Source organism: Temnothorax nylanderi, unplaced genomic scaffold (genome assembly GCF_030848795.1).
Source record: "Temnothorax nylanderi isolate EJ_2023f unplaced genomic scaffold, tnyl_v1.0 TNYL_tig0130_pilon, whole genome shotgun sequence".
NCBI lineage: Eukaryota > Metazoa > Arthropoda > Insecta > Hymenoptera > Formicidae > Temnothorax > Temnothorax nylanderi.
In genome coordinates, this window is record NW_027249192.1 from 317,915 (window position 1) to 331,177 (window position 13,263).

The following is a 13,263-nucleotide window of genomic DNA, read 5'->3' on the forward strand; positions in this document are numbered from 1 at the left end:
ACGGCGACCGCATGCTTTCTCCTTCTCACCCTGCGTTCCGTAACGCGCATATGCACGCATTTATCTATAGTATACGTAACGTTTACTATAGAAAATGCGCGCATATGCGCGTTAGACCCGATCTACAATGGATGTTTTAAGTCGTAAGTCGTAAGAATTGGCCAATCACAGTTCATTATTCTTCGACCGCAAGGAGAATAATGGACTGTGATTGGTCAATTCTTACGACTCACGACTTACAACACCCATTGTAGACCGGGCCTTAAGCCCCGGACACACACTTTTTCGTAAAGGTGCGATTTCACGATGACGCTCGACGCTGGATTCGAGCGTCAAATCTGGTCACGTGATAGATTCAGAGGGACGCGAAATATAACCTAACCACTGGATTGGCTAAATTCGAGCGTCGAGTGTCAAAGCTAAACACAGTTTAGCTTTTTGGCGCTGTTTGACGCTCGAATCCAGCGTCGAGCGTCATCGTGAAATCGCACCTTAACAGTAACAGTAAAGTTTCGAGCAACGCGATTGGTCGAAACTTTACTGTTACTGTTACGAAAAAGTGTGTGTCCGGGGCTTAAGGCCCGGTCTACAATGGGTGTTGTAAGTCGTGAGTCGTAAGAATTGACCAATCACAGTCCATTATTCTCCTTGCAGTCGAAGAATAATGAACTGTGATAGGCCAATTCTTACGACTTACGACTTACAACACTCATTGAAGACCGGGCCTTAAACCTTATCTACAATAGACGCACAGGCCGCGTCGCACGTCGCAATCGCAAGAATTGACCAATCACAGTTCACTATTCTTCGACCGCAAGGAGAACAATAGACTGTGATTGGTCAATTCTTGCGACTGCGACTTGCGACGCGGCCTGTGCGTCTATTGTAGATGAGGCTTTACGGAACGTGGCCTCTGACGCCTCTGTCTGTAGTAGTCTGTACAGACTCTGTAGTGTCTGTCGCGCATGACCGCGAACAGCTTTGGCCGCATCAATATCAAAAGTGCAGACGGTTGCGCTACTGTGTCGTATTAGTGCGGCCAGGAATCAGGATCCGTTGATTTTCCATCGTAAAATGTCAAAGATGGTGAGTACCGATCGCGGAAATAAAACGCGCTGCGGCTATGACGTCCGTTTGTCATCGTGCGAAAGGACAACGTAAAACCAGAGTTCTCGATTTCACGGATAAGAGAGCGCGAAACCACTTTAGAAATCTGCACAATCTGCTCCGCTTCCGTTGTTCCTCCCTCCCTTCGAATCGAAGCAGCATCAATAACTCCCCTTTGTCAGGCTTGTTGTCTTGCATAAAATATGAAGTAATGTAATCTTTTCTGCTTCAGCGCATGAAAGCAGTGAGGTGTCCCACGGATGAGCTCAGCCTCTCCAACTGTGCTATTATAAACGCCGATGATTTCCCAGATGATGTCAGGTAGAAGAATTTGCACACAATTTGACGTATATGATTATAATTATCTTACATCCATATGACTGTCTCGCTAGTCATTTATGGAATAATTATATATTCGTATTAAATTATTTCGTAAATTAATCCATATCTGTACTATATGTGCTTATTTGTGTCTTGGAAACAATTCCAGGTGGAATATAATATAAGTAGGCTGAAGTGGGCAACAAATTATTTTATACAAAAGAAAATATTTTAAAAAATTCCACCATAATTGATTATTTAATTCACCAATATATTTTAAGAATTTATTATATATTATACAATCATATATATCTTACAAATATCCATATATTTGCTAGTAATTATGAAGGAGAGAAGCTTCCTCACCAATTTGGCTGAAACTTCACAATTTTGTGTATTTTGGTGCGTAAAACATGAATCAATAAGTTAAAATTGTCGCTCTCAATTAGGAAAAAAGTTATTAAGTACTAAAGTTGACAGTTGTGTGGTTAGGATGTCTGTCATTTATTATACTTTGTATTTAGACTTTTCAATATGCTAATTATTTTCTGCTTTAAAAAAAGCATAATAACTCCTATTTCTATTATCTTTTTTATTAACCATGTAATTCAATATATTATGGCATATTCAGTACAATAAAACTGCATATTTTCCAAGGAAAATAATTTATGTTTTTTGTTAAAGCAGAGAATAGATGAACCAACTATTCTCTGCTTTAACAAAAAACATAAATTATTATTTTAGAAAATAATTGGCATATTGAAAAGTCTATAAATACAAAGTATAATAAATAACAAACATCCTAACCACACAACTGTCAACTTTAGTACTTAATAACTTTTTTCCTTAATTAAGAGCGACAATTTTAACGTATAGATTCATGTTTTACGCACCAAAATAAGTACATAAAATTGTGAAGTTTCAGCCAAATTGGTGAGAAAGCCTTTCTCCTTCGTAATTACCTATTTGCCTTGCTGAAGCCAATTACAGGAATTCGAGTTAGGTTAGCTCATAAATAATGCATGTTTATGTTATGTAAAATGTTTATCTGTATCTTAGGAACAATTTCAGATGGAATAAAAAATGGCATTAAAATAATAAATGATTTATTTAATATAAATACATTTATATGTTTTGAAATAGAAACTCTCTAAATCATATATATTCTATATTTTACTAGATTATATAAACTCTGTACTTAATTCTATAAACTATGCCTAATTGTTTTATTTCAAAATTCTTAAAAAATGTATGTGAGTTTATAGATTACAGAGCCACGTAAATTTTTAAATCATAATGTGATGAGACAATATTGATTGGTACATTTATTTTATTATTCGTTACAGGCACATTGAAGTAACTACAGCACCAAATTATCATTTCGTGTTTACTGTGAGGACGCATCATGAGATTCCACGTGGCACAGTTGGCTTCAGCTTACCTCAACGAAAGTGGGCGACGTTGTCTCTCAATCAAGAGATTGAAGTTCGGCCGTACCATTTTGATCCCACTTCTAACACGGAATGTTTATGCAACATCGTCTTGGAAGCTGATTTCCTACAGAAGAAAACGTATGTTTGTCAAAAAATGTATTTATATTATATACATATATGACAAAATGATAAGAATTTCTATATAGTATAATTCTATATAATATAATTTATAAAATATTTTAATTTAATAAACACAATTTATAATAAATAGATTTATATATAGACACAACAAATCTTGATCTGAATATTATAGTCAAATTTCCATTAGTTTTTTTCCTTTTATAATTACTATATTTATCTATTGTTATTCCAGTGTCACTTTGGAGCCATACAATACAGACGAAATGGCCAAGGACTTCTTGCTACAGTTTTCTGGGCAGGCATTCACCGTGGGTCAGCAGCTGGCATTTCAATTTAAGGATAAGAAACTGCTTGGATTAGTTGTCAAAAGTTTGGAAGCTGCTGACCTATCAGCCATCAGTTCAGGACAAAGTACAGTGCCTAAGAAGACAAAAATGGGACGTTGCTTGGGCGACACTATAATACAATTCGAGAAGGCGGAGAACTCCAGCCTGAATCTTGTTGGACAGTCTAAAGGAAAAGCTCTCCGACAGACAATTATCAATCCAGATTGGGACTTTCAGAAAATGGGCATTGGTGGCTTGGATAAAGAATTTAGTGCCATTTTCCGAAGAGCATTTGCATCCCGCGTTTTTCCAACGGAGATTGTCACTCAATTGGGTTGCAAGCATGTAAAAGGAATCTTGCTGTATGGACCACCTGGCACGGGAAAGACGTTAATGGCTCGGCAAATAGGAACGATGTTAAATGCGAGGGAGCCGAAAATTGTAAATGGTCCACAAATTTTAGATAAATATGTTGGAGAGAGCGAGGCTAATATCAGAAGATTATTTGCTGATGCGGAAGAAGAAGAAAAGAAGGTAAATAATTTGAAATGTATTTGGAGACACAGTATGTATTTAAATCAGATCTTTTACGTGTAAGAGGAGAAAAGGACGGAAGAAATATGTTGTATATTTTTAGCTTGGGCCAAACAGCGGACTTCACATAATCATATTCGATGAGATAGATGCCATCTGTAAATCTCGAGGTAGTGTTGCTGGAAACACGGGGGTTCATGATACAGTGGTTAATCAGCTTCTTGCAAAGATTGACGGTGTCGAACAATTAAACAACATTCTTGTTATTGGTATGACCAATAGAAGAGATATGATTGATGAGGCCTTGTTAAGACCTGGCAGATTGGAGGTAAAATTGAATTTGTTTAATAAGATAAACAATCTTTTTAAAGCTACGCATATACGAATGCGAATACGAATGCAAATATGAACAGAACGTTTGTTTGTGTTCAATTTACGTTTAATTGAATTTACTCCACTTTGATCGATATACCTTCTTAAGAGATATATCAAAGAAAGATTTAAATATATAGATTTGCTGTTCTTTTGTTGATTTGTTTGCTCGTAATATGAATATTAATATAATAACATCTATTCGTTATACATATAATATTTATATAATATTTGTTTTAAATATGTCTCCATGCTTTTCTATGCTTAAAGTTACAAATGGAAATTAGCTTACCAGACGAACATGGACGGTTCCAAATTCTTAATATTCACACATCCCGAATGAAAGATTATAAAAAAATAGCGCCTGACGTAGACTTGAAAGAGTTGGCCACTTTAACTAAGAATTTTAGTGGTGCAGAGTTGGAAGGTTTAGTTAGAGCGGCACAGAGCACCGCCATGAATCGTCTAATTAAAGCTTCTAGCAAGGTGGAAGTAGATCCATCCGCGATGGAGAAGCTTATGGTAACTAAAGGCGATTTTTTCCATGCATTGGAGCATGATGTTAAACCGGTAAGTGATCAAGAATTAAAGACTTTTTATTCGAAAATCATTTTATTAGACGAATCTTTTGTACTACATGATACGTAATTTTACAACCCGTTTTGACATACTATATATTATTAATTATTTATTCTTATCGAATCACGCTATATCTAATAATGCTACGTCTTTTTTTTTAATTATATACATTTTTAATAGATAAAATTTAATGGATAAACTTTTGGTTCATATAACTACATATTTCGTCATTTTAAATAGTTAATACGCATTTATGTAAGACATATGATAACAGTTAAATGTTATATTTTCACATCCTTTAGGCATTTGGTACAAGTGCTGAAGCATTGAATCAATTGTTGACTCGTGGGATTATTAATTGGGGAAGCCCAGTGGCTGAAATTCTCACTGATGGCAGTCTATGCATTCAACAAGCTCGAGCGACTGAAGGATCTGGGCTCGTTTCTGTTCTTTTGGAAGGACCACCGAATAGCGGAAAGACAGTGCTTGCCGCACAAATTGCAAAGAATTCAGACTTTCCATTTGTTAAAGTGTGTACACCTGAAGACATGGTCGGTTTTATTGAATCTGCAAAATGTCTTTCCATACGGAAGGTATGGTACTCATTTTATATTGTCTATGCAAGTTTATCTCGTAGTAAATACCTATAATTATATCTGATGTAAAACTTGGAATACCATTTGTGAAATTTTAGGTATTCGACGATGCATATCGTTCGCAGCTCAGCTGCATTTTAGTTGATAATATTGAACGTCTATTAGATTACGGCCCAATTGGACCAAGATATTCTAATCTGACATTGCAAGCACTTTTGGTGTTATTGAAGAAATCGCCGCCGCCTGGTCGTAAATTATTGATTCTGTGCACTTCTAGTCGCAGGTAAAATAAGAACTTTTTTTTAAGAAAAATTATTAAAAAACATACATATTCTTAATAATATATTTCTTTTCGCAGACAAGTTTTAGATGATCTAGAACTACTTTCAGCATTTAATACCATCCTTCATGTGCCTAATTTGTCAACCCCTGATCATCTGTTGAACGTGCTGGAAGAAGTTGATCTCTTCTCAAAAAAAGAAATGGCTTCCTTGCATGCAAAGCTTAAAGGAAAACGGTAAGATATTAAAATCCTTATTAACAATTTTATTTAGACACTATATGTGACATGTATATGAGACATAGAGCATATATTTCTATAATATATATTTTATTATTATATATATTTTATCATCATGTATTTTATGATTTCAGTGTATTCATCGGTATTAAGAAATTGCTCTGCCTAATAGATATGGCACGTCAAGTGGAACCAAGTTACAGAGTCGCAAAATTCTTATCGAAACTGGAAGAAGAAGGCGGTCTAGAGTAAGACGTTATTCCATTTCGAGCTGCGTTACTTTTGGTAGTACAGAAAAAGTAAAGAATACTTCTAAGCATAGCTTCTTTCGAGTTCAGATCGCTCAAGCTGACGCGACTTTGATCATCTCCCAAAACGAACGCAGTCTCAGATTGTAGTAATTTAAATAGAGAAATTTATAGCTTCTGTGTATAAGTGAGAGATATAATCAGTGATATCTAGATCTTCTCAGTGTTACAATGAGTTCTCGTAACAGGTAGAAAATAGATAATATCGCTTAGATTGTGATGCATATCTGAAAACACGTAATTAACTCTGTCAAGTACTACATTATTACAGATATTTAAACAAATGTTATTAGTTTTGTAAATTACAAAGATGAATATCATATTTTCGTATAATATTTTCATATTATTTTCATAACAAGTAACTTTTATGTTATCTTAATTTGATTTAATTTTATTTTTTTTATTAACTTTAGAAATCCAATTTCTTTATTTTACAGGCTTTCAACGGCTTAAGGCTCCTGGGTATTCGCCGTGACCATGTTAGATCGTACCATCAGAAATCAGAAATGACACGCTGAGAATCTTTGCGTGCTATTTTTTTAAATAAAAATACTTAAATGAAAAAACACTTCAAATCGCTTTAACACACTTATAAAATGTGTATTTCGAAAACTATCCTTTTCCCTTAACAGTTAATAAACAACCGTAAAATGAATGTGATAAATGAAACCTAGTCATACAGGCTTATTGCGCAGGTATAAGGAAAAAGGATAGTTTTCGGAACATTTTATAAGTTAAAGCGATCTGAAATGTTTTTTCATTCAAACATTTTTTTTATTTGAAAATAGTACGCAAGGATTCTCAGCGTGTCATTTCTTGCCTCTGACGTCACGATCTAACATGACCGTGGTAACCCAAGAGCCTAACGGATTTATTTGTTGGGTTTATTTGCATTTGGAAGTAATAATTTGCCTCAACTTCAACAGATATTCAATTATTGCATAATAATGTACAATTATTGTATAGTTACTACGGAAACATATATATGTAAAAAAAAGACAGAAACATTTGAAACGACACATACAATACCTGATTTTAGTGTAAGGATCGTTGATTGTATTATACCAGCATTTCTCTCTTTCTCATATGGCTTATATATCTTTAATACATGATTAAGGGTTGATTGTTCCAACTTGTTGGTAAACTAACTAAAAGTTAAATTATATATATGTCTTTGTTTTTCTTTCAAATTAGACAAAGATAGACATATGATTTAACTATTAGTTAGTTTACTTACCAACAAGTTGAAACAATCAGCCCTAAGTCGATAAAACATTTTTATTTAAAAAAATTGTACTTATATTAATAAAATTGTACTTACAATTAGCTTTAGCTGTCGTAGAAACGATTGCACCAATGTCATTTATCGCTATTTAAAAGTTTGATGATAATTCCTTATCTTTCTAAGTTATAATCCTGATTGTAACGTAGATGGAGAAAAAAGATTTCTATAAATAGCATTAACACAGGATTGCAATAAAAGCAGCTATAAATGAAGAGTATGGGTACAGCTGGACATATTTCTATAGTTGTACATTACGTGATACATATTTATTCCAGCACAGATATTTTTAAAGAACAGTATTTTGAATGTGTAAACAGATGTGATTTTAGAACAGTGCTTCCTATTCGCGAAAAACTTGCGACTTTATTGGAGAAATAGGAGAGATGTAATATGAGAGTATGTCTATTTAAGCGATAGTTCATTAATGCAATAGTCAGCAAATTAAACGTATTAAGGAAATGGATAATTGATAAAATATTTGATCAAGTTCTCTACACATATTTGCAGTACATAATTATTTTAACGTATGAATATAGTTAATTCGATACAATTAATAATCTAGTTTATATCCATAACATTACTTTTATGTGTTATAAAAAAAAATTATTTATTTGCTTAATTAATCAAATTTTTTATTGTACATGTGTAATAAAAAAATATTTTATTTTAAATAATACTAGGAAGTAAAATAGAGAAAAAAGGATGTTTTAAACATGAATATCTTGTCTTATTATGAATGACATCATAAGAGAGTTAAAATTTATAAAAATGAAAAACCACTGGAGTTAACGTTAACAATCTTCTTGTATATGCTAAAAGATTCATATATCAGAAGACAGTTAGGGAAACGCTGTTCTAGTTTGTAATTGAGAAAGAATTGTTTTATAAGAATATGACAGATTGACACTTGTCCGCAAGACGATGAGTAGACGTTGTGGTATTCCACTTTTAATTATTGAATAGCAATAAATATAGCTATATACAAAGAGATATACCTATTATATTCTCGTATGCCGTGTATTTATTGTTAGGTGCATCTACGAGTGCACATGTGTATTATACGCAATGGATAATTGTGCACATGTGTTGAATCAATGTTTGTCACTATGGTTCGGAGAGAGAAAAATTATAATAGGTAGAATAGTCATAAGAGGACAGCCGAATTTTAGTCAATATCTGTGTCATTAATTCTCCGCTATCTTCGGCGTGTATTAATAGAGGAACATTCCAATTATCACGTGAGATACATTTATTCTGTTATGAATAATCGCGAGGGATTAATGAGAAGGACGCGTTACACATATATATGTTGTACTTTTATTTTTATTAGTACGATTTAAGATAGATCTATAGTAATGTAATTTGTTATTAGGATATCAGTTGCTATGATTGTGAATTATTAACGAACAATAATATAAGTTTATTTATTTTTTTGTATACAATTGTGTTAATTGTATCTGTTATAGTTTGAAGAATTCAGCAAACTAATTACATGCATTATATGTGTATATGTGTATAAGAAACGAATCATATGTATCGCGGACGTCTTGTGAAGAAATTTCGCTTGTGCAATATTTCTTATGTGCTGTAATATAATCGACTACTTGTCTCTGTATTAATCAATGTGATCTGCTATCGATGCAAGACAGAAATAAAATTATTGGTTGTGTATCTATTTTGTGATAAGAGCCATTAAAGTTTTCCATCCTCTATCGTAATTTTCTATAGTGTAGGTGAGTCGGTCTCCCGGGTCTCCCGGACCCACAAAAAACACGGACCAAGGAGTCTAACATGTACGCGAGTCATTGGGACTTGAGCGAGATACCTAAAGGCGTAATGAAAGTGAAGGTCGGCCCTGGTTGTCGACCGAGGGAGGATGGGCCGCGTCGCGATGCGGCTCCGCACTCCCGGGGCGTCTCGATCTCATCGCGAGAAGAGGCGCACCCAGAGCGTACACGTTGGGACCCGAAAGATGATGAACTTTCCGTGAGGAACGTTCGACCGTGATCTCCGTGGTCGTACGTCTCCTGGGCCGTACGAGACCACGATCACCAGAGACCGGGAGAAAGATCGAGATCTTTAGCCGGAAGCCCGGCAAGGGTGTGCAGTACTTGCAGGAGCAAGGACTGCTCGGTACTTCGCCGGAGGACGTGGCCAGGTGGCTGCACCTCGACAAGACCGCCATTGGAGACTTTCTGGGCGACCATAATCATAACCAGGTGACGAGGAGAGAACAATTGAAATTAATAGACTATACTAATTATAGACATAAATAGCGACCATGGTTGATCAACTCTAAATCATGTTATGATTATTGCGCGATAATTATTGTTAATTAATTAAGATAATGACTAATTTTGTTAACCGTTTGCACAGGTAATGTACCATTACATCGATCAGATAAACTTTGCCGAACGCGATCTAGTAACCGCACTCAGGTATTTCCTGGAGGGCTTTCGGCTGCCCGGCGAGGCACAGAAGATCGACCGACAGTCTGTACCCTAAGAGCAAAAAGTCGACTTTAAGTCGACTTGAAGTCGACTTCTACCGAAACTGACTTGGCAGAGAAGTCGACTTTTTTAAGGACGAAAGTCGACTTGAAGTCGACTTGAAGTCGGCGAATGTCGCAAAAACCACCGACTTAAAGTCGACTTCCCGTCATGACGAAAAGTCGACTTCCCGCCAACTTTTAAAGTCGATAAAATAAGCCGCCGCGTACGTCTGGAGGTCGGTTGTGTACCTTGAAACGAGGTGAAAATGACAAAAGTTAACAGATTTTATTAGATTTTGATAAATAAAATCGTAGATACGCTAATGAATTTTTTCACTTTTGTAATTTTTACCTCATTATTTCAAGATACACAATCGACCCCTTGCTGGAGGGCTAAAACTGATGCATTTCGATTTTTTTCATATATAAAATAATTTAATTATCTAAAAAACTGTATAATTACAATCCTAATGTTTTATTCTTAATTACAAAGGCGGCCATATCTGTGCCACTTCTGCGTGCGCGGATTCCGGCAGCCACTTCTGGTAAGCTGACAACAGAACTAAAATTATAAATATATAATATCCACAGACTTTTATACTAGACCACTAACATCTATGGACGCACTGCCGAAAAGCTGATGCGAGTGCGAGGTGCAAGTGTTAGTGAAGGGTGCGGCCATATTGAATTAACAATAAGTCACTATCGGATGTTCAGTTGCTCATGATGTGCGTTTATCTGCATTCGTTATTACAGTACATAACGAAGCAGGCGAATGTTTTTGTGTTAAATATTGGTACATGTTATCAATAAGTTTGTAAGTCATGTCTTCGACGAGTAGCGTACTTGGATGCCGAAATCGAACCACTACTCCTGTAGTATTAAACCCTTTCTTTTGGACATTCTGTATATGCCAGACTATTGTATAGAAATCTTGTATAAAACCACTTGTATAGAATCTGTAGTACCTATAGCATATCTTGACTAAAATCAACATGGCGGCAAGCATCACGGCCGAGATGCCTGTCTGCGGTCTAGTATTGTATAGAAGTCTATGATAATATCTAAATATTATTTTATAAATTAAAATCTCACATTTTTTATCCAAACCCCAGATTTCTAGCAGTTTGTCTGTGGACACGACTCCCTGCGACTGCAGCGTTTGTACTACTATTGCTTGAGTGCGTGGTATCAACCTGAAAAAATCGTATTGAATTGATGTAATCTATTCGATGAATCAACGTGAAATCGAAAGGAGATAGAATAAAGGCTCAGTCACAATGAGTGGAATAAGGAATAAGATAAAGGAATAAGGAATAAGGCATGTTGCATCTCACTTTAATGTACGTGTACTGAAGTGAGATGCGACATTCCCTTATTCCTTATTCCTTTATCTTATTCCTTATTTTTGTCATTGTGTCTGAGCCTTAACGATTTACCTGGCCCATGACTTGGTGATGCTCCCAGGTGTCGTCAGCAGCGACGGGACAAATCGTTTCAGCTTAGGGCACACTTGACCCTCCAAGAAGAAATACGCGAACCACTTGACACCGTCCACGGATGCTCTATATCCATCGATGGTAGTGCCCATCCGGCCTTTCCGAATGTACCAGACACGCGGCAAATAATCTTCCCGGTTCCTTGATTATATCTATAAATGAGAATAATATTCGATTATAATAAAGATTAATATCTTTATAAATAAGTAGGAAAAACATTATAAAGCAACAATTGTGATAAAAATACCTTGGCGGTGGATCAACCAATGGTTCACTAAGATGCATAGCATGGGAGCGAATTTCGGCAATCATTCGGGTTCTATCGCCGTGACACCTCGCATGTACATCTTATTCGTTTCGTACACCTCTTTATAAACTACCTATTCCGGACTGATTTTCCGTAGAACACACAAAGAATGCATGAACACAAGTTCCTCCATTTCTGGTGTTCTGAAAGATGGTTCAGAATGGAGAGGTCGCATTCAATAGGTCTTAATTATCGATGATAATTAATAACACACCATACCTAACCTGTAAGCATGTTTCCACTTGGCCTTATCCTGATCCTCTTTTAGATCCGCCATACCTGCAAGAACTATCTGGCGCAGCAATTTCGCTTCCATGTCGGTTGGTAACGGCATTCTGTAACAATTTTTTGTTGTAGATAACCATCTCAAACATATTGCAACGTACATACAGTCAAATTCCAGTATTCTGATCTAATCGAGGAAGTCAACGGGAAGACAATGATGACGAGGACTGTGAATGACGACGACGACGACGTTTCGTGGCGGTGGTTGATAGCGCGGCGCTTTACGACGTCTTATCGTGTCCTGTCTCGCGGCACGTATTCCTCGCACTCGCGTAAGCTCTGCTCCTCCAGCCTCCTCGAGATTCGCCGCCATATTGATGATGCAAGACGCGCCGCTTGACTGTTTTCCGTCTTTTTATAAGTGTCTGAGCAGAATAGCTGACTTATAATTGCAAGACAGTGTTTTATGCTTTAAATCTTTGTTTTTAGCAACGCACAATACTGTCTTGTGTCTCAAGTCTTAAACGAGTGTACAAAGTGTCAACATTGTAAGACTTGAGACACAAGACAGTATTGTGCGTTGCTCAAAACAAAGATTTAAAGCATAAAACACTGTCTTAAAATTATAAGTCAGCTATTCTGCTCAGGCCCTAAGTGTCTGAGCAGAATAGCTGACTTATAATTTCAAGACAGTGTTTTATGCTTTAAATCTTTGTTTTTAGCAACGCACAATACTGTCTTGTGTCTCAAGTCTTAAACGAGTGTACAAAGTGTCAACATTGTAAGACTTGAGACATAAGACAGTATTGTGCGTTGCTAAAAACAAAGATCTAAAGCATAAAACACTGTCTTAAAATTATAAGTCAGCTATTCTGCTCAGGCCCTAAGTGTCTGAGCAGAATAGCTGACTTATAATTTCAAGACAGTGTTTTATGCTTTAAATCTTTGTTTTTAGCAACGCACAATACTGTCTTGTGTCTCAAGTCTTAAACGAGTGTACAAAGTGTCAACATTGTAAGACTTGAGACATAAGACAGTATTGTGCGTTGCTAAAAACAAAGATTTAAAGCATAAAACATTGTCTTAAAATTATAAGTCAGCTATTCTGCTCAGGCCCTAAGTCGACTATTTAGAAGTCGACTTTTAGTCGACTTTCCGCCATTTTTATAAGTCGACTATTTAGAAGTCGACTTTTAGTCGACTTTCCGCCATTTTTAGA

General features: G+C 35.8%; 2 protein-coding genes and 1 long non-coding RNA gene across 8 annotated transcripts in view; 2 read left to right on the forward strand and 1 right to left on the reverse strand.

Moving 5' to 3' along the window:
- Nucleotides 1-945: 945 nt before the first annotated feature.
- On the forward strand, nucleotides 946-9,197 carry LOC139776838 (vesicle-fusing ATPase 1). Its single transcript, XM_071713816.1, has 10 exons — nucleotides 946-1,086; nucleotides 1,340-1,428; nucleotides 2,775-2,999; nucleotides 3,235-3,862; nucleotides 3,966-4,190; nucleotides 4,505-4,804; nucleotides 5,116-5,406; nucleotides 5,508-5,692; nucleotides 5,768-5,926; nucleotides 6,064-9,197. The coding sequence occupies exons 1-10, from the start codon at nucleotides 1,075-1,077 to the stop codon at nucleotides 6,179-6,181; spliced, it is 2,232 nt and encodes a 743-aa protein (XP_071569917.1). The 5' UTR covers nucleotides 946-1,074; the 3' UTR covers nucleotides 6,182-9,197.
- Nucleotides 9,198-9,284: 87 nt separating this feature from the next.
- On the forward strand, nucleotides 9,285-10,971 carry LOC139776841 (uncharacterized). The gene is made up of 2 exons (XR_011719208.1): nucleotides 9,285-9,741; nucleotides 9,899-10,971. It is a non-coding gene; the product is annotated as an uncharacterized lncRNA (long non-coding RNA).
- LOC139776839 (probable ATP-dependent RNA helicase DHX37) overlaps nucleotides 10,470-13,263 on the reverse strand; it is a 50,155-nt gene continuing 47,361 nt past the window's right edge. Inside the window, exons 1-6 of one of the 6 annotated variants that reach the window (XM_071713818.1) lie at nucleotides 12,210-12,580; nucleotides 12,039-12,154; nucleotides 11,760-11,962; nucleotides 11,453-11,664; nucleotides 11,109-11,209; nucleotides 10,470-10,563 (exon numbers count right to left, since the gene is read on the reverse strand). In XM_071713818.1, coding sequence (XP_071569919.1) covers nucleotides 10,499-10,563; nucleotides 11,109-11,209; nucleotides 11,453-11,604 — 318 coding nt within the window. In that variant the 5' untranslated portion in view covers nucleotides 11,605-11,664; nucleotides 11,760-11,962; nucleotides 12,039-12,154; nucleotides 12,210-12,580 and the 3' untranslated portion in view covers nucleotides 10,470-10,498. Of the gene's footprint in view, nucleotides 11,210-11,452; nucleotides 11,665-11,759; nucleotides 11,963-12,033; nucleotides 12,155-12,205; nucleotides 13,161-13,263 lie in introns of those variants that run through there. The other 5 variants (XM_071713817.1, XR_011719205.1, XR_011719204.1 and 2 more) reach the window with 5 other exon arrangements.